Source organism: Peromyscus maniculatus, chromosome 1 (assembly GCF_049852395.1).
Source record: "Peromyscus maniculatus bairdii isolate BWxNUB_F1_BW_parent chromosome 1, HU_Pman_BW_mat_3.1, whole genome shotgun sequence".
Lineage (NCBI taxonomy): Eukaryota > Metazoa > Chordata > Mammalia > Rodentia > Cricetidae > Peromyscus > Peromyscus maniculatus.
The window spans coordinates 180,285,613-180,313,122 of NC_134852.1; the positions used below are offsets into that span (position 1 = coordinate 180,285,613).

General features: G+C 43.7%; 1 protein-coding gene across 6 annotated transcripts in view; it reads right to left on the minus strand.

Annotated features, from left to right (window-relative positions):
• Glis3 (GLIS family zinc finger 3) overlaps positions 1-27,510 on the minus strand; it is a 447,159-nt gene that overhangs the window by 30,611 nt on the left and 389,038 nt on the right. For all 6 annotated transcript variants that reach the window (XM_076561823.1, XM_006987450.4, XM_076561816.1 and 3 more), the window contains one exon: positions 10,816-10,984. In XM_076561823.1, the coding sequence (XP_076417938.1) occupies positions 10,816-10,984 (169 nt within the window). The remainder of the gene's footprint in view (positions 1-10,815; positions 10,985-27,510) is intronic.

Consider the following 27,510-nt stretch of genomic DNA (forward strand, 5'->3'; position numbering starts at 1 on the left):
CAAGTGACCAGTGAATGCTTAGAGAATGGATGACTGATGTAAAGAGTATCCACATGGGGCATCCTGGGTACGTGTTTTTGGTGACCCAGAGCCTACAAATTGCCCAAGATTATAGTCCTGGTGCTGTGTCAGAACACTTAAGGAAGGCTCAGAATGAAATTTAAAAAACCGAGGAAACCTTTCCTGTCTTGACAATTCTTATATGGAAACTAACACTGACTCATCTGTTCATTTTCCAGTTCTTTGGAGCAGTGAGCTTTGCAGTCTATAAGGGTCTAACTTCTTGGTACTGACTTAATATGTTAGTGCCATCATGGAACATTCCAGGTGGAGGGGATCTAGAACATTTTTTTTTGGATGAAAATAAAAGAGGTCAAGCATGGTGAAGAAAGTACTTCCCTGCCACGCCGATCTACTTTTCTACCCACCACTCTCATACAGTAAGTCTAGACCAACCTCTCTCCTGGGATTCAAACCAAGTCAGTGGGATGGGGTGAAGAGAGGAATAGGAGGTGACTTCTAAGGGCACCTGAAATCTTAACCGTTATCGTTACTTAGTAGAAAGAGTATCAGAAAGACACTGACTTAAAAAGATCTGACAATGAAAGTGTTGTTCCTTAGTGTGAGGAAACTTGCTCAGTCCCAGTGAGCTCTTCATGCCTAAGCTGGTCAGGTACCAGACTTTCCAATGGACAACTCCTTTTGGTTAGGGCTTCTTTCCTTGTCTATAAGCCTACACCATTTTGATATCAGCTTTCAGATATATTTTTTGAAAACAACGTTTACTGGTGATTGTGTTGAAAGTCACATCCATGCCCCACATTTCTTCCTGCCCTTCAATTGTGCTGTATACACAATGGTTCTAACCAGCCATGTGGGGATGTGTCATGGCCCTGCTCTGGGTCTTAACACTGTGAGAAGAAGAGACTCACGAATCTACATGATCAGTGAGATTGAGCACTGGTTAGTACATGTTTTTGGATATGCCCTCCATCCCCTTTCTTTTCTACTGGGGCTGTAGACCTATCAAAGAAGGAGAACACATGTGAACAGCTAGTTTCATTGTACCCACACAGAACTATCATTGATTTGCTGTCAGGGAGCAGAACTAATGGATACAAACTGGTCTATGATGGATTTTCACAGGGACTTCCCCACCTCCCCAAGGAATTGTAGGGTATCATCTGTTGGGGTTTTAAAATTCATCTGTGAAAACTAATCAATGAAAAATGGCTTGCCGTTGGTCCACTGCAGAGGGGGGAGAAGAAATCCTTTTGAAAATCTAAAAAGAAAAGCACAGTCTTAAGGATTTCACATCTGATTTAACATCTTTAAAAAAAACAGCCCAATGATAATACCGTACTTTGTATAGCCAGACAGCTCTCCATTTTAGTAGACTTTAGTGGTCTTTATAACGATTTATGAATCACTTCATGAATTCCTGGCTGACTCATCTGGGTGACTATAGTATCTACTTATACTTCCCTTCTGTCTCACAAAAGAGACACTTGGACTCAGTTCAATCCAGATTTGTCCCCAAATGAATCACAGCACGTTACTGGGGGAACTGCAGATTGAATTCAGCTTTTGGGACAATTGGGGGCAGCTTTCAGTAATGAAGAAACGGCTGCTGGGAGGTGTGGGTAATTGCAAAACCATCCATCTGGGCAGGACCAATGCTGGCCAAGAGCTGTGTGTCCATCCAAAGAGTTGGGCTTCACTCAAAGAGCCAAATCGGTGCCCTGGTAAGGAGGAGCGCATCTGTCTCCTTACAAACAGCTGGGTCAATAATTATTGTAAACAATTCATCAAAACAGAAGAGCCCCAAGACTTAAAAATGATCCCCAATCCTCCAGGGAACATGAAATGAGGACTGTGGGTGAAATGATCACAAGGCTTTAAAAGGGATTCAAACATATATTATAACATTTATGGAAATGGGGCCGACGAAGTGACATGCAGGAGTTATTTCATTTGGGTTGAGGGGACAAGCTGTAAAGTCATGAAAAGAACACCAAAGGCTAAGAATTCTACAGAAATATGTATTTTTTTTTTTTTTTTGTGGTCAACTCTCAAGTAGTGCCAAAGGTGCTGCTGTTTTCCTTCATGGAAAAGAAAATGAGAAGGAGAAAGGATCTCTGTACACAAGAGCAATGAATTCTCTGCAGAAACAAGAACCAAGATGTCTGAAATATCTGGCCCCCAGGGTGGGTGGTGACTCAGTCATTTTTCTGTTTCAGAATCTGATGTGAATGAGAGGAAAAGGAACATCTGATTCTGCCAAAGTCTCCTTTCAAAAGAGTGCTTAACCAAAAGAAAATGTTGTCTAGGCTAGTCTTGGACACTTGATCTTGAAAAATGTTCTCAGAAGAGCATTCCTGCAGTGATGTCACCCTTTTCAGGCTGCTGTGAGCGGGGACTGGCCAAGCGGGCCACCTCACTGTCCTACAGTGAGAGAGAGAAGCGTCTCTCTGGTCCAGCATGGCAGTCCTGCTCAATGTGCTTCCTGACAGAATGCATTATGAAAAAGTTAACACCCAGAACAGACTGCAATGAGAATGCTAGACAAGAAAAACTGTTATTTTTGCCTAAACATGAGAAAGGGAGGCACAAGTGTATCCCACACAGACTATCCTAAATCGTTCCTCATGGCTTCAAAATGTAAACAAGTTTCTTTAAAGTCTATTCAACTTTGAGGATCAAATTTAAATGTAACTCCTGCCATATATGGCTAGATACATTTGCAAGCCAGTGCTATACGAAACCACAACAGCCAGTATAATCTGTGAATCTTAAGAAACTAGCCGAGAGGTCATTAATTCAGTAATGACATGTGCTGTTTGGATGTGATTTCTTTCCATGTTTGGAATATCAGGTTAACTGTGAAGGAATATTCAGTTCCTTCTCTTGAAAGTAAGACTCAGTAGCTGACTAGAGAAGTGAATTGGAGAAAGCAGCATTTGCAAAGGCCACAGTCGACCAGAGAAGGGCTCATGGTTCTTCTGGGGGTGGGGGGGAGAGAGTAACTCCTTGGCCATCACTGTCGATCTGCATCTGTAGTACATCACCCAGTAATGTGCAAGGACAAGTACTTAGCAAATGCTGGTCACTGCTGCCAAAGAACCACTCTGTGGAACATTCCATTGCTTCCGGAGACTCAACTCCCAGTTTAGTGTCAATCCCTGGGCCAGGTTGATGAGCGTCTTGCTCAAGTAATCAGCATCTCTTTAGATATTTCATTTGTTTCTGTAGGAAACATCTATTCCAGAAGAGACTATATTGTCTAAGAGAATGTCCCTAACCATTTACTCTGAGGTTGACTAAAATGAGGGCTTTTCTTCTTCCTTGCAACTACACAGAGAAGCAACCAAAGAGAGTTCTCAAAAAAAGAAGCCCCCTCCAAGACTCATCTAAAGAACATTGCCTCATAGTATTTCTTCACCTTGATAGACTCCCTCCTGAGCAAGAAACAGACAATCCTTCAGTTGCAAAACAATGGAACCCTCTGAGCAATGAATGCCCTTATTTAAGAAGAGAGATGACCCTGTGAGTCTAGGTCACACTGCTAGAAGATGAAGTGGAACCTCTCTCTGGAGCAGCCTGTTCTACACCAGAGAGCAGGAACTCAGGACTATATCATCACATGACTCAAGCTGGAAGGCTGCTGAGCTCTCTCCCCTTGGAGATTTGAGCGCTGCATAATTTGCTGGAAAAGAGAGCACGCTGACAAGTTTGAATAATACCACGGCCTAGCAACAGTACCATACTTCTGTTGCTTCGTGTGTTCAAGTAGAGGTGGCAAAAAAGGAATTCTATTTTACTTCAAGCCATCTTTCTTACAGCCATGACTCACTTTCCTGACAGAAAATCCAAGGGGACTAAGAAAACATCATCTTGGCCATAACAGGAAGGGTATCTGTTTGGAATGTGGAAATAAAATCAAGATGGCTGTCTTTGCTTCTAGGGTCCAAGTGACTTTCTTAGCACTTTGAAAAAATGTAACTTTTATAGACATCTTAATAGTTGATTTTTTTTATGTGTGGTTATACTTAAGCTAAAATGATGAAACAGTGTGTTTCAAAATTAAAAAAAAAAAAACCACATGAGCAATAATCTGATGTGACCAGGTATTGGGGGCAGAATGAGCTGTTTCCCTGGTAAGTGCATATGGCGTCTCACAGCAAGGCCTCCACAGGGACCAAAGTGCCGCAAAGGAGAAGACAGCAGAAGGACAGCAACCATGCACTCAGGTTATTATTAACTTGTCCAGAAATAGTGGAGCCATCATCACAGCGGAGTTCCTCTCCCCACTTCCACACTCGCCACGAAATTCCACACATCTCCCCAGAAGCACTGAGTGGTTAAGGAAATTGCCACCTTCGTCTCTGCTCTCTGGGAGACCTCAGGTAATGGAGTGGCTCTAATCTAATAAAATCATAACTTAGGTTCAGGTAAAGTGCTGGGGAAAGGAGACAGCAGAGCCAAGCAACAGAGTGAATCTGGATGGAGGAAGCTTCTCTCAGACCACCATGCAGGCTCATACCTGTGAGCCCAGCACACAGGGGACAGAGGCAGGAGAATTACTGTGAGTCTGAGGTCTGCTCTACCTATCAAGTTCCAGACCAGCCAGGGCTACATGAGACTCCATCTCAAACAAACAAACAAAGGTTCTCCAAAGAAATGTCTCTTTAGAACAGCACCATTTGAGTAGACACTGAAAAGAAAGGCTCACCTCATCGTAATGACCTAGTGTCTCAGGACTAAGCAAATGCAAAGGCTTGAGGGCAAGGTTATGTTGGTCCTTCCTAGGAACAACAAGAAGGCTTTAAGTTTTTGGCCTCTTAAGATGGGTAGCAATGGAAAAGGGACTTGGCTGGCCCAGACCACAGAGGACCATCACAACAGGAGTTTGGTACTCTTTGTAGGATGAAGGAGGGGGTAGAAAGGAACAAATAATTTGTTTACATTCTGAAGAGCAGGTCTTGGGATGCAGAGCAAAGGCTGATGAGATGGGGGAAGACTACTGTGGACAGGCAAAATCAGACACAGAGAAAACAGGTAGGACGCCATACTTGAGAGGGCAGGCCAGGCAGGAGGGGTCAACATGGAGTGGAAGAATGATGATGGATAAACTTGGAAACCACTGACAGCTCCATGGGTTAATTAGATGTAAAGGGCTATGGAAAAGACCAAAGCTGAGTACTAGGGTTTTAGGTCTTTAATGATAAGTTAGAGATAGTGATAGAATTAACTCCTGATTACATTCCCAACAAACACACTAGACCCTGAGAGTTTGATGGGACATTTAAATGAAAGCAGGGAAGATTAGTCTAGCAGTGGGTTTTGCTTCATCCATCCATTCATCTTTTGCGACATTTGGTAATTCTCAAAGTGTGCGTGCGTGTGTGTGTGTGTGTGTGTGTGTGTGTGTGTGTGTAGAATCACACATATGTGCATACTGGCAGAGGGAGGGGATGATTTTGGACTCTTCCCCTCTTGATCTCAAATGTCCATGGAAGCCATCTTTCTAGAAAGCTACTGACATCCTCAGGGGATGCAAGGCAAGGACCACATCTTGATTTTTCATAGAACTCTCTGATGCTAGCATCTTCATCATCCAGTGGGAGAGCCTGCTGCTATGGTGTTCACTTCATGTCACATGATCCTGAGAATCAAGACTGATGGACTTTATTTATTGTTCTGTATTTATTTGTTACCCTCTGGATTAGGAACGTCTCAGTGCACACGACAAAGTATCTGACGTCCATGTCAGGGGGTCACTCAGTGATGTGCCTTGAGTCAACTGTAGCTCTGAGAGGATGCACAGAGTCCTGTGGAGAGCCCTTAGCAGAAGTCAGCCCCCCTCTAATACAGCAGACAAGTGAGGCCAACCAGTGCCGCTGATTCCTAGACCTTTGTTACTCTCTCGCTAACAGAGAGAAGATTTTCAATTTTTTTTTTTGACACTCAGGGACTCTTCAAAGACCTGATAAGCCATAACCGTGAAGGATGAAAGCTGGAATAGCAAAGAACAAAAATGATCTTTTCAAATTATACTAGGAAATAAATAATACAACCCCACAGTGGTGGCTTATTAGTCTAAGAGTTACAGAGGACAGCCTTTGTCTGACTGAGGACCAAGTGAAACACGTTCCCATCCCCTGTCACTTCTGGAAGATATGCTGGTGTGGGTGAACATCAGACACATTTAGATGGAATGCTATAGTCACCATGGTTTCCTACTGGCCAGACAAACTAATGCTTGTTCTCAAGAGGAAGGAGAAACTCCTCACTGTTGTTAACATGGGGTTCCTCTCAGTTACATGCGCAGCCCCGCCCATGTCTGCTGTCTTCCCTCCTGACATCTGCATACACCTTACTGCCTACACACTACCAGCTTTCGGGGGGCCAGGCTTCTTCCAATGCTTCCTCCCTCATTCTGAGAACAGATGCTCTTGCTCTGTGCCTTCAAAGCCCCTGCATCGCCTTTTCCTCGTCTGCTAAGTTACTGTGGCCCACTGGCTTGGCTGCCCCATGAGACTCCATGCTCAGAGAAGGCACCGCTCTAATTTATCATCTGTCCCATGGTGTCCTCAGGGTCCAGCCTATCTCATGCTTCATAAATACCAGCCCAATAAAAGGCTCGACGAACCACGAAGCCCCTAGGGCTAGGAGAGATCCTGATAAGCTTTAACATCTTGTTACATTTTTATGGTAACTGAACATATACTAGGAGATTAAGAAGAGAGAGGGAAGATTATGTCTAATGCGTGTGAGGCTAAGAAAAAGCTGTGTAGAAGAAGATGCCAGGATCCTTGTTTGCTCAGGAGCAAGAATGGGAAAGCAACAGGCCTAGTTTTGAGGTATTTTGATGTTACATATGCAAATAAGAGACCACGTTACCATGGCTATAAAAGTACCATACCTCTTGGTGTGTGCCCATGTGTGGTAGACTGGCATCTAGGTATTACATCAAAGTTTGCAAGAGGTAGACAATGGCAGAAGCATTGAGAATCAAGACCACTGTCCTCTGACAAAAACAAAACAAACAAAAATCAAAGAGAAAACTATGGGAATCTTCCACGGGGACAGTGGGCGGGCAACGCCTTCCGGTTTCCCGGACGTTCTCCTCAATGCTCCTTATCCCTTGTTAAAGCTTCCTCAACATGTGCCATCACGTAACTCAGAGCAAGATATTCTGAAGGTTATGAGGAAACAGGGCCTCTGCCCTCCAGTATCGAACTCAGCTCTAGCTGACAGATACAGATGTATATAGATGTTATACAGATGTAACAGATCCTAAGAACCAAGGGGTTCCACAGGGGTGTCAGCCGCTGACCTGAGAGAGGGGCAGGGTTTCTGAGCTGAGCACTGAAGGCTGCAAATAATAACTGGAGAGGCTAAGTTAAGGCATGGCCACGAGCAACTAAGGGAGAAGTAGTGAACAGGCTGGCTTTACTAATTGCAGAAACAGTGCTGAGAAATGGCGACTCTTTGACCTCAGCATCTAGGCAGATAGTACCAAGTTCCTAGTAATGAGTTAGAACATGGCCCCTATGACGATTAGCTTTGGTTGGTCAGAGACATACAAGCCCTCATATATATCCAAGTGCCTAGAATTCTAGCAATGCCACATCTGAAGTAACACATTATAAAAGAAGCCGTGAGGTGTTCTGGTACTCAGTAGGGACTCGAGAAATTGGCATTCTTTATTTGGTAAAGGCAATTTAACTACTTTTTCCAAAACAATGATTCCTAGTGTTTTCTGGTCTTAGTTCCTGTGCCAGACTACACATTCTGCAAAGAGATCCAATCCTTTCTTTTGTTGCAATCAGTCTTCTAGGTCTCAAAGGTGGGGTTCAGGAGATCTTTAGTTAGTCCCTCCCTTTGTGGGGAGTCCACAGTTCCCATCCCTGTCACTAGTATTACAGAGTGTACCATGCTTGTGGCCTTGAGAAGGAAGAGAGGCAGCTGACATTCTCTTGCAAAGATGAGAGATGCAAACTGAGGCTGCAAAGATTTTTGCATTTCAAAATGGCCACCCATAAATAGTTTTGTGTTTTGTTGGTGTAACTGACATACTATACTGCCCAAAGAATTAACATTTCCAAAGACACTGAGTTCCTCTCAAGGGAAGCCACTGTCACACACATAAAGTACCGGTGGTGGCTCATACACCATGACATAGTAAAAGGCCACTTCCCTTAAGGAGTTCAGATCAACATCAGGAGATGTGTTATGGCACTGCTCAAGTCCCAGAAATTATGTGTCATTCAGTTAGTATTTAAAAATAAAAATAGACTCTCATCACATTGAGGGAACTTACATTTATTTTATGATGGTCAGGATCAAAGAGCTTGATGTTAGGTGGGCAGCTGCTGTGGGCCTCTTCTCACTTCTGACAGTGACTCAGCCCATTTTATTAATGAGCTAAAGCTAAGTAAATGATGAATCAGTGCCTGCATAGCAGGAAAAGAGGCCAATGCCCCACTAAAATCGCAAAGTGTGATCAACCTGTTTCCGTTAAGAAAGCTGCTGGAGTTTTTACTGGGGGGTTTCCCAGGCAAACAGAGCAAAGATGTATAAACCTGGAGCGGAAGGCAAGCCTGTTTCCTCTTTGTGTTTCCATCCTGGTCCCTAGCGCAAACACAGTGAGTAATTCAGGCCTCCTTCATGTCATCCTCTTCTCCAACCTGACTGGAAGAGATAACCCACCACTCACATTTGCCCAGTCAGTCAGGTGTGGGGTCAGAATACACATGCTGTGGCAAGGACATGCAGCAGATACTATAAACCTAAAACAGTGCAAACATCTACTTCATTCATTCCCATAGAGCTAGTGGGTCCCGACCCTTCTTCCTCCCTCCCTCCTTCCAGTGTGACTTATGGATCACTGTGATCACTGAATGAACATTCTCTAGCTTCCAACCCTAATCGCTCTGGCATACCAAGGTAGCCTGTGTCTGTCTAACCAGCCTGGTTTGAGCTAATGTGTGCAATGGTGAACACCATTTTCAGTCCATTGGGAAACTGTAAAAACAATACAAGAGATAAGCTCAGGTAACTGGAGAATAGATTTCCTGTTTCCAGTGACCATGAACTTAATGGGTGGCGACCACGGACATGGTGTCGCTGACAGTTCCTTCCAGGAGAGGCTACATTTACCATGTACACACGATGTTAAAATAATTCTTACCTTCAAATCTACATATCTAATTATCACATACATCCATGTGGATCTTTTACTATCTCGTAAAATTCATGCTCTGAAACTCAATTTATTATTCCTTCTCTCTTTTTTTTTTATTTCTCAAATTTTGTTAAAGGCACAGTTTTATACCTTGAGTATTGAGTTGGTTCCTCTGGTTTATCCCTTGGCAATTCTGCTTCCTGATAAAGCTCTTGAGTGCCTTCTCCTTACTTCTCTGTCTTACTTCAAGGCATCATGTTGTTCACAAGGAACCCTGAAATAGCTTCACTCTGTATCCTCCCCATCGCTCATTCCAACTGCCAATGGCTTTCTCACACAGAGTCCTTCCTCTACCGTGTCAGCCTCCTTGCATGTTTCTTCTCACAATGGTTACTTGCTTCCAGCAGGACAAGGGCAACTCCTCAGTTATAGCACATGGTCCACAGAAGCCAGCCGACTACTATCACCCAGTCGTCATCCATGTGCGCGCTGCTCTCCCGAGTGCCTGTCAGGGCCTGTTTGCCCGCTGTGTGCCCTCTCCTCCTGCTCATCGCTCAGGTGCCCCCACTGTCTGAGACTCCGTTCCCTTCTACCTGTGTGGAGAAAACTTCCTTTTCTCTCAATGCCTATGGTACCACACCTTTCACTCACTGAGAAACTGGCTTTGTGGTTCACACAGATTCATCTGGGGAGCCGAGGTATGAGAACCCACCTCTATCCCTCAAATCTCTAAATCCAGGGGAGAATTCAGAAATACAAAAGGAACGTACAGTTATTTAGGGATTTTCTCATAGAAATGCTTTCTGAGGGCGATACCAACCAAAAGTATTGAGTGGACAGTGACTTCCTGATTGTCTGTAACATTTTCTGTCACTTTATCATCTTCTCCCAAGGTGCTGCAGTTTGGATCTTGAACAAGTGCCCATGGCCTGTGTGTGGAGACACTGCTTGGGCACCACCCTGGAGGGCTCCTTGGGAGGAAATGCAACTCTGAGGGAGTGGAGTTCAGTGACAGGAAGTTGGCTTGTTGGGGGACATGCTCTTGAAGGGGAACGGGAGAACGTAATCCGTTCCTGGCTCTCCCTTTGCTGCCTAGCCACCGTGAGGTGGACAGACCCCCTCTGCCACAAACTCCCACCCTGATGAGCCCAAAGCAAGGCCCAGTGACCATGGGGTGAAATCACCAAAATCATGGGTCAAAACCAATTTGGACGCTTACTGTCTTTCAGCCATTTTGCCAATAATGGAAGGCTGCTGAGCACACAAAGCTGTGTTACTCTCCACGTGACTATGGTCCCGTGGGTACCCGGAGAGCCCCTCAACTTGCTGAAAACTGAGTCCCGGACCAAGGTGAAATGGCAAGGATGGGACGCTGGGATACAGCTTCGAGCTCCTGACACTTGTTGATTGCCAGTACCATTTGATTTGTTTTAAAAAAACAAAATGCAACAGATAATGAGATATTTGGTCCGCATGCTTTGTGTATGTTACTTTTAAAATGTCACCCCTGGGTAACTCAACCCACCAACGGATTATTAATAAAATTCAGCAACTGTCAGAGCTCTTCTCTGTGGAGGGAGGCTTGGCGGCAACACCTATTATGAGAGAGAGACAGATGGCCTTACCTCTCAGTGCCTGCGTCCACAGCTGTGAGCGGAGGTAACTGGGAGGAGGGGTTGTGGGGGCTCCCCTGTACATTATGTCCCGGCGAGGGGTGACTGACAGGATGTGGGGGTGGCACGGCCCCAGCAGCTGTTCCATTTCGGCTTGAGTGATTGCTGGAGAAAATGGGAGCTGGAATGAAGAGAGAGGCGGCATGAGACGGTGCCCTGAAGGAGGCCACATTTAAACACCAAAGCTGACAGCGAGCATATTTCAGGGGCTTGTTTGTTTTTCTCTGAGAGCCTTTTAGGGAACAGCTCTCTCTCCCCTTCGTGGATACACACAGCTTTTGTTTCCATGGTGGAACAGGTTCCTGGACTCTCGGGCCTTCACCCCCATCTCCAGAGCTCCAGCTGACCTTGCTCCAGGCTCACCTTTGTCTGGGAAGTGCTGTGTGCCCTGACAGCTCCCTCCCCGGTCCTTACAATTACCCCATCGTGTGCTGTGTGCGTCTATGCAGACGTTCCTGTGTTTGTGCTCCTTAGCACTGGAAGACGACGGTCGTATGATGGTATGCAAGGGGCACAAAACAGGCCTTCTGCCTCTTCTCACTGTGTAGCTAGACACTGTGGGTCAGGCCCCTGCAGTCAGTGTAACGATAACAGAACCTGCGTAACTGCAAGTCTCAACATAGGGTGCCCATACCCTCTTAACTAAGAGCCCAGCAGGCTCAAGCAGGTCTTTCATGGTGTGATGACTATTACTGTTTTTATTCCAAAGAAGTCCTTATCCAAGATGACGAAATAGGAAAAGGTGGTCCCTCACACGCAGCTCTGGGTTCTTTCCCCATCACGGCCAATCACACACTGATGGGGAGTCACAGCCCTGTTCTTGGGGCAGCCTCCCCTTTGAGAACTGTATGTGACCTCAAACTTGCCCATGTGCCCATTTACATCAGCTAATTGGTACCATGTCACCTGATAACCAGGGCTTGTCACTTTCAAAGTCTCTCAGAGGGGAAGGACCTTAGTGTGGGGACCTCCTTGGCAGACATCTTATTAGGCTGCAACCAGGCGCTACCATTACCTACTCTCCCTCACTTTTTTCTCTGCTCTATGCCCATTTCTGCTCCTTCTGAACTTTACTAATATCAAAGAACAAATGGATTCTTTTTAATTAAAGAAATCAAGTTCAAGATTAAGAAAGTCATATTATCAAAAAGATTTGAAGGTTTAAAAGTTCAGGGAATTGTATTTTTAGACCAATATCACTTTCATCCAACCTCACCAGGGTGGAATTGAGACCCCAGGTGACCCAGCCCCCAAAAGACTAATCCAATGGAATAAGAGTTCAAGGACTTAGGGGAGCATGTGAAGAGGCAGAATTACCATCTTCCCGCTCAAAAAGCTACTGACATGCGTGTGATCTCATCTGAAGGGTTTATTTCTGGTAAATCAGCATTCTGTCAGGTTCACTCCTGTCCTCAGAAACCTTCACCTTTCCAGAGTCCTCCAAGTCCCAAAGTGGTAGCGAGGCCAGGAAGTGCTTACTAGTTCAAAAAGTCAACCCCGAGCTTCTCTTGTGCGCGTCAGCCTCCATGTAAGCTGCACATTTCCAAACCCACCGGAGTCACCTTATGAATCACTGGCCTCATTTATGCCCTGCTGGCTCAGGGAACCACAATTCTGCTTGTATTCCAAATAATAATGTGGCCCAAGGGAGATGGCTGTTTGGATTGAATGTAGCAATAGTTTCAATATTGGTGTTTGTCAGCATGGAGCTTGGGTTTTATATACTGTTCTAAAAACTAAAGGAATAATAGGTCACAGAGACACCGTGAAAACACAGCTACCTTAAAAAAATCGTGCTGTAAGTATAGAAACAAGAGCTCTCATTTATTTTGTAATTGGTGCTGAATGTACCCTTCACTTATTTACCCCCAGAGGTATTTTTGTTTGTATGTGTTTATGTTTATCACAAGGGAAGCACTGCCCTGGCTGCTCGCAACCCAGTGGGCAATAGGGAAACTTGGATGCTCATGCTATGCTTTACCGCATGGTTCAGCAGAAAATATGGTGTTTCCCAAAGGTCTACAGTAACTGCTTCTGTTGGATTTCACATTAGCTACAATTAAATGAGCTGGATGAGAAGGTGCCATTTATAGCCTGTCCCTGAAAGTGAGGAGTTGCTGAGGAACTATCCTCTTAGCCATGTCACAACCAAGCACCTATCATTCCATCATCTATCCATCCAACATTATTTGAAATGATGAATCTAATACACACACACACACACACACACACACACACACATACACACACAATTGTATTATTTCTGTACTGCTGCTCTTGAGTAGGTTTCAGCTTGAAAATGGAGAAATGCCTGTATGCATTAATTCTACCAAAATACCAGGGTTTACTAATGCTGACCTCTTAACAGTGTTCCAACACTTTAACACATTCATTTGTGGCTCTACGCAACCGGGTGAGTGACCGCATCCAAATTTATTACAACAGTTCATACTTTAGTACTTTTGCTAAGTTCTCTACCGTGAAATACTTATTTAGTATTTTCATCCTCTTCTCCCTCTTCCTGCTGGGGACTGAACCTGGAACATTACGTATGTTAGGAAAGTGATTTAGCAAAGAGCTACAGCCCTGGCCTCTTCTCATATTTCTCTCTAAGGTGCCAATCATTCCACAAATATTTGTGAAGTAGCTACCATATGGCAAACACAAAACTTGGTCCTGGGATAAACTATGAAACAAGACATGTTTAGTATCTGCTATGTACCAACTGCATCAGTTCATGTTTGCTTTTTTAATGAATAAAGACAAACAGTCTAAACACCAATAACATCTATCTTGGGGCTCTAGCATAGAGGTAGAAAATTTACCCAACAATCTCCTTTCTGATCAAAGGTTGCCCCAGGGAAGTGTTAATTCTCTCAGATTTGTAATCAGACACATGTTGCAGAAGCCAGGAGTCCTGGGGCAGAAAGCCAGGCATAGGTTGGTACAGCTAAGGAAAGGACTGTCCAAGCTGTATGTAGTACACTACAATGGCCAGAGGCGTGAGGTGGTGGAGAGGGTGTGTAGGGTAAGGTATCTGAGGGGACTGGCATACAGCCGAAGGCTAAGGACTGGGTCTTCCACATGCTCCGAGGTCAAACATCCATCCACAGACCTTCCCTATATAGTTATAGCTGATTTATAATACTGAAACAGGGAAAGTACTCTGCCAGGGACACCATGAGAAGAAGAAAGATGGGGATTCGCATTTCAATTCAAAGTCTGAATCTGAAATTTGAACAGTTTCTTACATAGGACATAATCGATCACTTTTCTGCAAAAGAAAGCCTATAACTTCTGTTATAGGACATGGGATGAAAATTATAGAGATTTTAAGAGAATTATAGAGAGATCATGACTTCTGAAAGAAATTTATTGTCAATGTCTATACAGAACAATCTGCCTGCAGAGTCCAGGGTATAATTGCTAGTTGTAGATATTACTTATGACCATACGAATGAAATGAAATTGAGGATAAGCAATAAGAGACACAAGCATGACTTTCTGTACACATACAAAGGACAACTCTCTGAAGTCACTTAGCTATGGCTGCAGTAGGACTAACTAATCTTGGCCTCTAACAAAGACCCCAAGTCTCAGAAACTGCCATTGTGTCCCAGAAAATGCCTGCTATCCACAGTGACTTCAGGGATGTCTCACCTTATCAAACGATACATCTAAGATACAGTCTCCAAGTATTATTCCTTTATTCATTTGCATACAACATTCCAGCACTTTCTTTGCATAAGGCAGGTGCTAAATCTTTCTTAATGTTTTACGTTTCAATACCTGCCGGCTTCTCACAGACCTGCCTGCTTCAGCATATGCTTACTTAGTGACAAACACGCAGGCTTTGCCAAGGGATTTCCAATCTTAGGAAGAAAATCTCCATGCTGGAGTGGAACTATGAGGTTATTCACAAAAGGAAAAAAAATATTTCCATACTTACTCAAAATGACTTCCACAACTCAACCAGTGGAGTGTACAATGTGGCCTATTGATCAAAGCCAAAAGAAGAAAATGGATCCCCTGTCCAGAACACAGCATAGTATTAACAAAACTGCTGTGACCAAATCAACCAGACACAGACTGCCCCTGGGGGCAGCTTTCATTGTTGGTGTCACCTTGGGGGTCAGGGCTGTCTCCAAAGCTCGAAGGGGGCTTTTCAGTAAACTTCCAGACAGGGATGGTGACTGGCAGCTGGAATAACTGATTAGGCACAGCAAAGGAACAAACTAGAAATCGTTATTGCTTTTGTGATTAAGAGATGGTGAACTCCCCAAGGAAATAAAGCCTGGTCAAGCCATGAATGCATGAACTCTGCCTGCTGCCCAGAGCCAGGAGCCCTCTTCCCTGCTGCCGTGGACTCTTTCTCATGGGGCCTGGCTTATGGCAGTGATAGGCAGAGGTGGCTGTGGGATCCATGTGGCTCTTAGGTTATCTTGGGGCCAGGGAAGTCTAAGCTCCCACCTTAAATAATTTCGTTTAATCATTGTCAATCAGCATATTTGCTATAAATATTAATATATTTATCATTAATAACAATAACTATTAATATATTAATAGTTATAGTAATACAATGGTTATTATAACAATATATTATTTAATAATATTATATTATTATATAAGGAATATATTATTAATAACTATTAATATATTCTTTCTAATGCACAGGATGCCCTTGGGGAAATTTACTTGTGAAGTATTCACCATGTGAACAGAAGATATAAGGAGACTTTAGGGACCCCAAATAAAGACTTCTTGCATTCGGCCATCCCAGGGCTGTTGGAAGCTACCAGCCACATCATCTGGTAACTGTTTTCATGCATGCAGAGGGTGGGCATAAAGACTTTTCTGTCCGTCAGAGGCATCAAGCAGCAGCTAGCATAGGAGGCCTGATGGAGTAAACCTGTAATCCGAGATAACAGGGAGAAGAAAGCAGGAGATTCCAAGAATAAAGCAACTGCCTGCCTGGGCAATTTAGTGAGACTGTCTCAAATAACAGTCCAAATAGGAGGTGATGGCTACAGCTCAGTGGCCATGTCCTTGACCTGTGCAAAACTAGGTGTATGCACCACTAGGTCCAACCCCCAGGACAGCGAAGAACAGCTGGTATGTCTTCCTGTTCAAAACTGCATGGGCAGCTCTACTTCCATTCTTTGAGATCAAATAATCTGACAACCCCAAAGAGCCATGGAGGTAAGACATGCCTTCTGATTCCCTAGGCCTTGGGCTGAGGCATATTAAGATTCTAAACTTCTTGTGACTCTCAAAAATGGTCCAGGTATGCACATGGGGTAGCAGGTGCTGAACCAGGTCTCAGATCCATTACATCTGCTTCCTTCTCCACATTGGGGAACTCAATAGTTATGACTGACTGAATACTTGTCATGTGCCAAGGACTTACAAACATTTGTTATTTATTGGTTAGGCTTGAGGCCTAATCTTGTTCCTGGTAACATGGCTTGGCTATGGTCACTTGGTGAGCAAATAGTGAAATTTCAAAGTGAAATTTCAGGTCACATGTCCCTAACCATCACCCCACACTGCCTCTCAAGTGCCAGATGAATTCTAAACAAGGTGTATCCATATCTAGCAGTGCATTTGAAAAGGCATCTTGGAGGAGAGGCACACAGGTGGCTATAACACTCTCAGTGGGACAGTCAAAACACACCCTCTGTCCCTGCCCATTCTCAACCCTGATGAGGGAAATTCACCAGCTTTGAAATTTAATCCAGACAAGAAATTAACTGAATTATTCAGTTTGGAAAACAAACAGCTGGTAAGAAATGTGCTTTTTCCCAAATGAAGATTTCAGATCCGTATCAGAGGCATACTGATCCTCAGGCAGGAAAGGAGTGGACCCCGCAGGGTGATTCGTGAGCAATCAGCTAGATGAGCCCTTTACTGTAGCAAGCAGGATGTCCTGGGCCATCGATAATGAGCCTAGGGGAGATTTACTGTGTATGTGGAGACTGTGAATGTGGAATGTCCTGTGCTTCAGGACATTCATGGCTACTGAAAAGCCCCAGAATTGCTCTGGCTTGTCTTCACTAGAAGGGGGATCAAACTTATTCAGAGATGGTGACTCTGACTTGTAACGGACGTCAGAGGCATGCTGGGCTCCTGAGAAATGACATTAATTGCTTGGCAGCCAGCACGAGGGAAGCAGTCTGGGCTGGCCATTCATCTCTTAGGCAGAATTTCAAGGGTCAAGGCATAGAGGAGCAAACTAATCGATGAGACCAAAGTAAATTGGCTCTCAAGTAGACATTAACAAGAATTAGAGGGTCCAGATGAAAGGTGAGCTTCATCTTGTCTCTCTGTCTCTCTCCCAAGAGGAGAAATTTAGGCCTGGGAGGAGTTCAATAAGCCATTTAACTACAGTGGCCATTCTGGCTCCTTTGGCCTCATCAGAAATCCTGCTCTCAGGACAGTGTCAGCATGGCTGGGAACAGAAGAGAGCACACACAAGGGGAGTCACGTGGACCTGGGTTTGAAGCTCAGCTCCAGGGACTGCCTGATGTTTCTTCATCTTAAAAAGGAAAATCCTTCACAGGGTTGCACGAAGAACTATAAATATACAATGTATTGCAAGGCCCAAATGGGGGCTGGAGAGATGGCTCAGCAGTTAACACTGTTTGCCGCTCTTGAAGAGGCCCAGGTTTGGTTCACAGTACCTGCATGGGAACTTACAAATGTCTGTAATTCTAGTTCCCAGGGAATCGATGCCCTCTTCTGGTCTGGCCTTTGTGGACACTGCACATGTGGTACACAGTCATACAGACATACATGCAGTCAAAATTCTGATACACAGAAAATAAAACAAGATTAAAAAAAATTAACACATAGCACAGAGGCTGGACTATGGTTATACACTCACAAAATGTTCTTATCATTTGACTACAATACTTCAATTAATACAATTTTAATGTGATTAGGGGATCACAGAGACATGCATTGCTCCAAAATGGTAAATATCCAATTAAGCTTTCTTATCTAAAGCCCAGGTTAAAAAAAATCTGCATATAAACTGTGCACTGGAGTTCTTCACAATGGAGGCGTTTATATACATCACATTCAATCAGCTTTTTATTGTTCAATATTTTTATGCATGTGCTACAAAGTGTTCGGGCCTAGAATGAATCCTCATAGGGTTAAAATGTTGTCCTTTACTTTGAAGGAGTAATACACACCTTGGAGATGCAGCTCATAATACATTTCAGTTCAGAAGATAACAAGTCATTTTCATGCACGACTGCACTTCGTTAAGGAGCGAAAATGGGCTGTTACTAAAACGTCAACACAATTGTCCCTCTTGAAGCTCAGTTTCTCTTCAAGTACTTTTACATTTGCAGCGCTTCCTTTTGTCTGTGTCTCCTCTCCAAGAGCATACAGATCCAGTCTTGGTTCATTTTCAGAATTTAAAGAAAGACTTCCCCTGAGACGTTCTGAGGAAAATGGCCAATATTGGGGGTATCCCGAAATTTGGTCCCCCAAGTGAAAATTTAAGTCTAATACCATCTGCTGTTCTTCACAGAACACCTCAAAGCAACCGAATTGCACTGTCATCCAATGGAAAACGCCCTCCTGACCTAAATTCACACACCAGAAAGCGTTTTCTAGCAAGGAAAATCTGCCAGGGCAATGTGCTAGGAAGCCTGTATCTAATTCTAAAGTTAACTGGAGAATGGGAGAGACTCCGGTTTATGCTCATCCTTGTTGAGGATGAGAAGGGGCTGTTCCCTTTTTCCCTCCTGCCTAATGTCAAGGCATTGCCCCTCTGCCTCTCCATCAGGAAGGGCACCATTCTGCATCCACATTCCACCTGTGTTCAGAGAAAGCCGCTTCTTAAGGGTTTGACATTCATCCCTCTAATCTTTGCCTTCTTGCAGCATGAATAATTTTCATATTGCCAATCACTAAAAATCTATTCTTTCTGCCTGTCTCACCCCCTCCCCCCCCCCCCCGCTCCCTTTGCAGTGTGGAGTATCATTATCCAGCAGCTCCAATAACAGCATAATGAAACAATCCCTTCTCAAGCGCATCAGCGGCTGTCAGACTAAAACGACAGTACCCGTACATCCCTGACACACTACCCTCAGCTAATTGATGGCAAACTGTCTCCAATGCTCTAAGACAAAGAAAACATACGTGTGTCACCTGACAGCAGAGTTCCTGGCAATGGAGAAACCAATGTGTTAGGGGGCTGCTGGATTAAGGTAAGTAAGGGTACAGCTCTGAAGAATGTACCTATTAGCTTTTGTGCTTAAGAGCGCTGCTGTTCACTGGGGAACAGAAATAAATAAGGTAAAATAAGAATTTATTGATGTCTGGACAGTTACATGAATATTCAGGTTCTTTTACAAACAGACATTCTCCCAAGAGCTCCAAACTTCAGTGTAGGTAGCCCAATTACATTTCTAGCTCATGCAGCTAGATTTACCACCAGAAAAGATGTTACTAGCGTTTGGAAGAGTATACATGCTCTCAAGCCTTTCTGGAATATACCATGATACAACTAGAAGGTATGTCGCCCCCATGAATGCCAAAGGTTACCATTAAACATTCTGAAATACCAGGTGTAATTAGCTTCTGTTTGGGAAAGTTCCGGAAACATCTGTACTTCAGAACCAAGACATTCTGTTGCAACTTGAATGGCGTCATTCTGGCACTTCTCTGGGGCCATCATTTCATGCAGCCCTCTCAGCTCTCTCCAGACAATGCATGACACATCAAACCTCAACTCTCAGACTGTGTTTCTCTTCTCTTACATGTCAACCCTCCTACTTACTCACCCTAAATTACACAGTGAAGTCAGCAGGATAATGTGAACATGCAGAGCACTCTGACTTCCCTTTGGATAGCTGCATCTCCTATCTGTCTGAACTTGAGACTTTCACCCCCTTTCAAGTCAGAATGGAAAGGGAGAAAGAGGAAAGATGGAGCTGGTGTGGCTAGCTGCTCCTAGTAGTAATTAAAAAGTTCTCCTCAGCTCTGTCTTTGTAGCAAAGTCCAATTTATTCATATAAAGTAATGACCATGTTAGGAAACGTATTGGGTCTCCTAACCCTTGGTAGGTATTCCACGGCTGGACCAGCAAAGGTAGGCCCTACGATCCCACCCCATGCTTCCACACGCACTCTGAAAGCATCTGCAGTCGAGGCTACTTGGAAGCAGATCTGTTTTGATTGCCATGTTCTTCTCGCAGAATGGACTGCTGATCTGTGGACCCCAAGGAAACCTCTCTTTATCAGATGTGTAAACGTCAGTAACAGCAGCCCTTTGCAGGGACCTGGTACAGCGAGGAACCAGTCTTTAACTATCACTAGTCAGAGGCAAGACTACACAGACAATGAGGTGGGTTTTGCTGTGGCCCCTTCTCCGTTCTCATACCTTCTTCTCACAGCCTTTCTTTACCTTCTAGCTTACTTGACTGCCAAGCAGACATTCACGTTTTATCATGAATTTATGTTCACATACAACATACTGGAAAGAATTTTGATTTACTATTTTTCCCTCTTTGGGAAACAGAAGCTTCCATCTTCAGTTATACCGACTTAAAGATCTACTGTGGGACACAATGTGTTCTGAGGAAGCAAGTATTCCCTGTTGGAACATGACCAAGTGGGCCCCTCAAGCTTGCTGGTTCACTTTCTGGTTTTATCCTGAGGATTGGTGTGCACATCTCAGAGAGGCTTTGATTTTAGAAAACAGTCGTGGTACTCTACAGCCTGAGATACTCCCTTTTCTAGGAAGAACAAATGTGGACAGAGTAAAACCATGATGGCGCCTGGATCCTGCTGCCAGCCTCCAGCTCATCATGCCTAAAACACAGTTCTTTTCTTTCTGGCAACTTCTTCCTGGATGAGAAGCATGTCCACCAGGGCATCCCAAGCTGCCTCTGCAGATCTTCTTGCTAGCTGATGCCATCAGGGATTATTCTATTTGAGGGTCTCTAATCTTAGGGTTCCAGAGGGCATCCCATGGAAGACAAAGAGGAGTAAACTGGGCCTGGATCCCTTCAAGGGAAACTGTTTTGCTACCATCTGCCTTCATTGCTGGGCCTCATAAAGCTCTCTGCAAAACCATGGGCTGGGAGACTTCTGAAGGATCTGCTAAATCTAAAAGATTATGAGCCCAGCCAAATTCCTATGCATTATGTGCTCTTAACTCCTCTTAGGATGCATTCTCCTCTTTAATTAATTCATTTTAGTTAATTCACTTTATGGCTTCCTTGATTTCATTTGGTCATTGACAAATGTTCCAGATGTTAGTCTGAAGCTGAGGTCGCTAAACCTTTTTTGGAAAGGACCAGAGAGTTTTAGGTTTTGTAGGCAAGAAACAATGGCCTCAATTCTTTAGGCAGCTATTCTCATCCAAAGCCTAATAACTTACTTTTGTTTAAATTTATCTTCAAAATTCTTAAAACCACCATTAGTTCTCTGGCCAGGCAAAAACAGGAGGCAAGCCAGACAGAGCCTGTGGGGGGTTTGCTGATCTCCAGTGTAACAAATCACCTGTAGTGTAACGGCTACAAAAAAAATAAGAAAGAACAAAGAAAACAAACGAACAAACACACACCATCACAGTAAGAGAAATATGAATTATAAAAACTAACTTTGAGGGAAGAAAATAGCCAAAAGTAGTTTTATCGGCACCGTGAACTGTATTTTATGGTAAATGACAGAGCCTGGAAGACACTATTTACAAAACGACACCAGGAGAGACCAAGACTCTACCTCAGCAATGCCAAGGCCATGGCTGTGTGAAATTGCACCAGCCCGGGCCATCAATACAATTTCCTCTTTCCAGCACCTGCTTCACCTCCAGGTTCACTGTTGATTAAGTTCATTTTTCAAGCAGGCATGGTGTTGGCACTCCGGAAAGCCAGTCTAATGAGACCGAGGCTCTCTGTGGTAATGCAACAAGAGTCTAATGCAGAGATCTGAAAATGGGACTTGGGATCTGCAAGCTCCAAGGTCAAATCTCGTCTTGGCTTCTTGGAAGAAACTGTCTCTGAACTCTCTGTAGCACTCCCTAGGACACAAGGAGAGGACAGGGAGGAGGCTGGTGTCTGTCACAGAGGTCAACTTGACTTATCAACAGTTCTTTAAACAGAGGGAGGGAAGGAGGCGGGAAAGAGGAGGGAAGAAGTGAGGGAGGAAAGGAAGGACAGCCACCGAGAACTACCAAGTTGCCCGTGAGCACAGTGGATTCTTTCCTGCGTTTCATTCTCACAGCAGCCCCGTGGGATTCCTGCTACCACCTATCTATAAGAGGAAAATGACTTCCCTAAGCACAACACCCAGGAGGCAACATGCCAAGATAGGGCTTTACATCTCATCACAGGATCTTTCTGCATGACACTGTCTTTAAAACAAAAACAACCAAAGCACCATTTTTTTGTATTCAAACCGTAGTAACCATCAAAACATAATTTTGACAATGTGAGTTTGAGATCACTGACACCTAAGTGGTGAGTTTCTGATTCCAATTTTATCTTTAAGGCACCACAGTAGATCTTTGCATTAAAAACACACTGTGAACTACTAGGCAGAGTATTGGGGTAGAAAATTTAAAGAATTCTATTTTAGTTTTCTTTTATTTTACTAAATGATGCTGATTTAAATTTTCATTTCTTTACCCCCCCCCATTTCTAAAAACAACAACAAAAAACATCAGGGTGGCAGATAATTTGTGGCACCTGCCTCCTATTTTGTTCAGAACTGTAATATACATTTCCTAGTATTTGAATACGGCAATAATTATCACTAACAGATGTTGAGCACTTACTGCCTCCTAAGAACTCTTAATGTCATTAAGTCCAGCAATCAATCTCAGTAAGGGGAATGTCTCAGTTGGAGGCAAGGAGGTGTTTCCATTTGTAAATGTTGTGTTTGAGCAGACTGGCTTCATGGACAGTAAGAGAGACTTGCGTAAAACATGGTCACTAATGACATATAATATATGACTTTTGAAAGGAGACATGGAATACTACTCACTCTTACTGTTTGTTAAGACATAAACTGCCTGAGCACCCAAGCCATAGGCCTGAGGACATTTCTCTCTCCATTGGCACTGGCCAGCAGGTACACTGTGGTTCTCAAAAGGTATATCCACTCCTTAGAAATGCTTGATGTAAAAGGTAGGCATGATGACATATACCTGGAATCCCAAAACTAATAAGGTAGAGGCAGGAGGATTTCTGTAAGTTCAAGGCCAGCATGGTTTACAAAGTGAGTTCCCAGCCAGCCAGAGTTACATAGCAAGACACTATCTTTGAAAAGAAAGGGAAAAAGGAAAGATAAAAAAAGCTTGGTATGGACTAGCCTGAGGAACAAATTCCTATGAAGACTGGATGATAGCTTGTTCCTTTTAATAGTGACCAGTCACTTTCTGCAGCTGCTCACTCCTACAGGGTGGAAGTGATAACTCTCTGTACACTTTCAGAAAGAGTTCCAGTGGTACAAAACCGGCCCTTTCTTAGGATATGACTAAGCATTCACAAAAACACTAGGCTAAGACTCAACTCTGCCATCCAAAGCTGACAGATAGATAAGACAGACAGACAGACAGACAGACAGACAGACAGACAGACAGACAGAGATTATTGATACATAGGTAGGTAGATACATAGGTAGGTAGATGATAGACAAACAGATGGATGATAGGTAGACAGGTAAAGAGATGATAGATACACAGATAGGTAGATGATAGGTACGTAGACGATAGACAAATAGAAAGAAGGAAGACATGAACCATGAGCAGCCAGGTTCTGCTGGCTAAAACCCAACTGGACTAGTGTGCAAGATGATGGCCAAACTCCAGATAGAAACAGCCGTGGAAGTGAGGCAAATGCAGACCTAACTCAGGAGGAAGATCGAGACTCCAGAGAGGTGCCTGTGACTTCCAGTGTGGATTAGAAGGGTAGCAGTGGTCCAAGGCATGGTTAGGGAACATGAATGGGGCTGATCAGTCTATGACAACGGCCAGGAAGACACGATAAACGACAATCCCCAAGACAGAGCTTTTGCTTAACATGGAGTAGGTACACATCACAATATTCAATCTCCCTCTGACACTAACCTCTTATTACTATAAAGTATCTCAAGTTTCATGTGAGTTAACCCAGTAATGTCCTTCAGTTTATATCCCCATGTTATCCTTAACCTTTCTTTATAGTGCTCATCCAACAATACAAAGGAATTCTCACTATGACTACAAACACCAAAAATATTCAGTTCTTAAGAAAAAACCCTTTGTGATTCGGACAGAAGAGACTAACTTCCTATTTACTTCCCTTGGTGGCTATATTCAATGGAGTAGAAAGTCAAAACTTTGGACCCAAGTTTGGCTCATTTCTACACAGCCACAAAAGCTATTAAGTATTTTAGTTGATAAGTTCTAGCCTGAATTCCATCCTGCCATCCCTCTGTTCCTTCGGACCTGCTTGAGACAGACTGCAAGGCAGATACAAATGGCCCTTCTCATATCCTACTGACAAAATAATATGAAATGAGCAGTGGGGGTGGGGGAGGGACACCCAAAGACAACAGAGTCCTTCCCTATTGGGTTCAAAGCCAAAGTTGGCAAGCCTTACTACGTTGTCTCCTCTTCAATGAGGTATGACACTTTTCTTGTTCATCCCCAAGAGTGTTTCTATAGCATAAACTTGGGCATGTTGTAAAACTGTGTGATTCTGCTTCATCTTACATGAAAAGCCAGCAAGAGTACAAGGTTCTATGTATACAAGGACAAATCCAAGCACCCAATTTAGCACTTTGCAAACATATAACGGCAGTAACAGCTGTAACTGCTCCATACCTGCCAGTGCGACCTGGGAACCAACATTTCCATTTGCTTTAATGGAGTGTGTCTAGTAAAAGCTCACTCTTAATTAAAAAACAAACAAGTGAGTCTTCTACAGATTTCTACAGTGAGCAACATGTATGTGTACTACATAGTGACTCATAACCCAACCTCTCTCTACAAAATTCAAATTGGCTTTTGATAGAAGCCACATCCCCATATACTGTGAGTCAAAGGATGGATTCCAAAGTGAGCTGCCTGGATGAACTGCACCCTGCACCACCTGGGAACTCATCAGGATAATCTGGCAGAGATTCAAATCTTTGAGTTTGTTCAGAACTACTGAATCGGAAACTCTGGGAGTGGGCTCCGAAAGCTGCATTTTCACAAGGCCACCTGCTGACATTCTACACACTATTGGACTGGCTCAGGGTTAGGAAGGACTATACTGTATATTAGGGACGTTAGAACCCACACTAGAGGACATGGGGCTTGTTCCTACCGTCCCTGACTTCAGTCTAAGTTGATGGACCATCACCAACAGGAGCTGCTGTAACACAATGGTTCTCACCCTTCCTAATGCTACAAACCCTTAACACTGTTTGCTCATGTTGTGGTGACTCCCAGCCCGAACATTATTTTCATTCCTATGAAAATAACTGCATTTTGCTACTACAATGAATTATAATGTAAATATCCAATATGCAGGATATCTGATATGTGACTCCTGTAAAAAGGTCACTTGCCCTTCAAAGGGCATATGACCCACAGGTTGAGAACCACTGCTTTAAAGTGACCCCGTTTATGAGGACAGCTCGAGACACTACCAGGAGAGGTGCCATGAAAACACACTCAGATGTTTCCTTCCTATTCATTTTGTCTCCGTTCCGTTCTATTGACCCTTATCCCAGTTTCTCAGTTGATTTCCCCCCTTTGTGAATCCCAAGCAAAGCAGTGCTTCTGAAGATAATGCAAGACATATTTACATGTTTTACAACGTTCTATGTCTTACTGAACACTTTAATGCAGGTTATGTTCATCTTTTACAGCTCTCCCCTATAAAGTTTAATCTACTGGGAAATTGTGTGTCAGTTTAGAGCCCTCTAATGACCGACCACCCCCTAAATTAAGAACCAGTTTTTGAGAAGCGACCAGAGGAGGCACTTTCACAGAAAATTATGGCTAACATTTACAACTTTCTAAGAAGCTGTCCAAAGACAGCAAATATACTTAATTTAAGAATGTAGAAAATATATGAAAACCTGTAACATGAGATTATGCTAAAATGAAACACTATTCATAAAGCATGTTAACACTGTGCTATTTATTACAAAAACTGATATTATTGCAGGAGAAAAGCTCCCTTCTCCCAGTAATGGGGTGGAGAGCTAATGGCAATATAAAACATTATAAAGAAATCTTCATTTTCCTCTTATGCTTATATATGATATTGGAACAAAAACCCTATTTTTTCCCTTGAAAAGCTTAAAGCTACATTAAAGTTTGAATAGTTCAACAGGACTTACTAGCTGTAAACACAAGGATTACTTTATAACTTAAGAGAAACAGTGCCAATAAACGCCCCCCCCCGCCCCGAGACACACACACACACACACACACACACACACACACACACACACACACACACACACACCATTCGTCTCTTGTTCCTGCTGCATTAGCAGTAGTTTCTATGGGACGCGAGTATCTCAACCCTCTCCATGAGAAGCTTGGATCATCTGGAGATGGCTCTTGCCATCATGGATGTCTATCTACCAGGTTGGACTGGAGGATGAGGGAGGAAGGAGCAGGCCTCATCTCCTCAGGTTACCTGACAGCCTTCACTTGTAGCTTTAGCCCCGCTGATCAGTAGTTCTGAGCAAGTGAGTCCAGAGATTTGGGTTTCGGCTAGACGATTCGAGTGTCTAGCACCAAGTCTTCATGACTGAGGTCATAGGCTCACTAAAGTCACCTTATATTGAGTCCAGTTACAGCTGTGGTTCGGAGGGAGCCATTCCTTTGGTGGCCACATATGGGGCAGATCATTTGCCTGGGGCATCCGCTCTTAATGTGTGGACCCTCTGCCAAGACCAGGCACTGTTGGTCGATGCTGTTGTACACTCACTAAATTTAGACTTGCCTACTTCATCAGCTCATGACATGAGCTCAGATTTATACTGGCCCCAAAGCCCTGAAAGAGGAACTCACACTTGACCTACTGTGAAACGGTCTCTCTCAGATCCTAAATAAATCACCTGGAACTTCCACATTGACCTGGGCACAGTCTCTGAACCAAACTAGAAGTGACCCATTCTCGGGGCCCTTTCACCACTGCCCCCGCCTCTGGGACCCACTCAGCAGCAGGCCCAGGGAGCCCAGCGATTTTCCAACCGTGAGAAAGTAAACACCATGATTTAAAATCATCCTCAGCATGGCCTACAAAAATGAAAGTCTTTTCAGGCAATCCATTCCAATCAACCACTTGTCATAGCAATCTGAGAAACCTGCTTCAATAAAGGAAGTAGATACTTCAGGACATGTAGGATTTCTTGCCAGTTCATCTTAATGCTGTACAAATCACCTTTCTGAGTCCTGAATCTTGTGGCATCTGAGGGATGATCGTGCTCAAAGCAGTATTTAAGGGCTTCCCCTCATACACCTATGTACACTCAATATGTTTTCATGAAAATAGTTTTGTGCTAAATCATTAGGTAGCAATCAAAAGCATATGTATCTGATAATCGTTAAGGAAGTATTTTCTTGATTTACTGTATTTACCTGATTTTTTAAAAAACAGAATGTGCCAGGTGCTATATGCAGTGTTGAGGATGGACT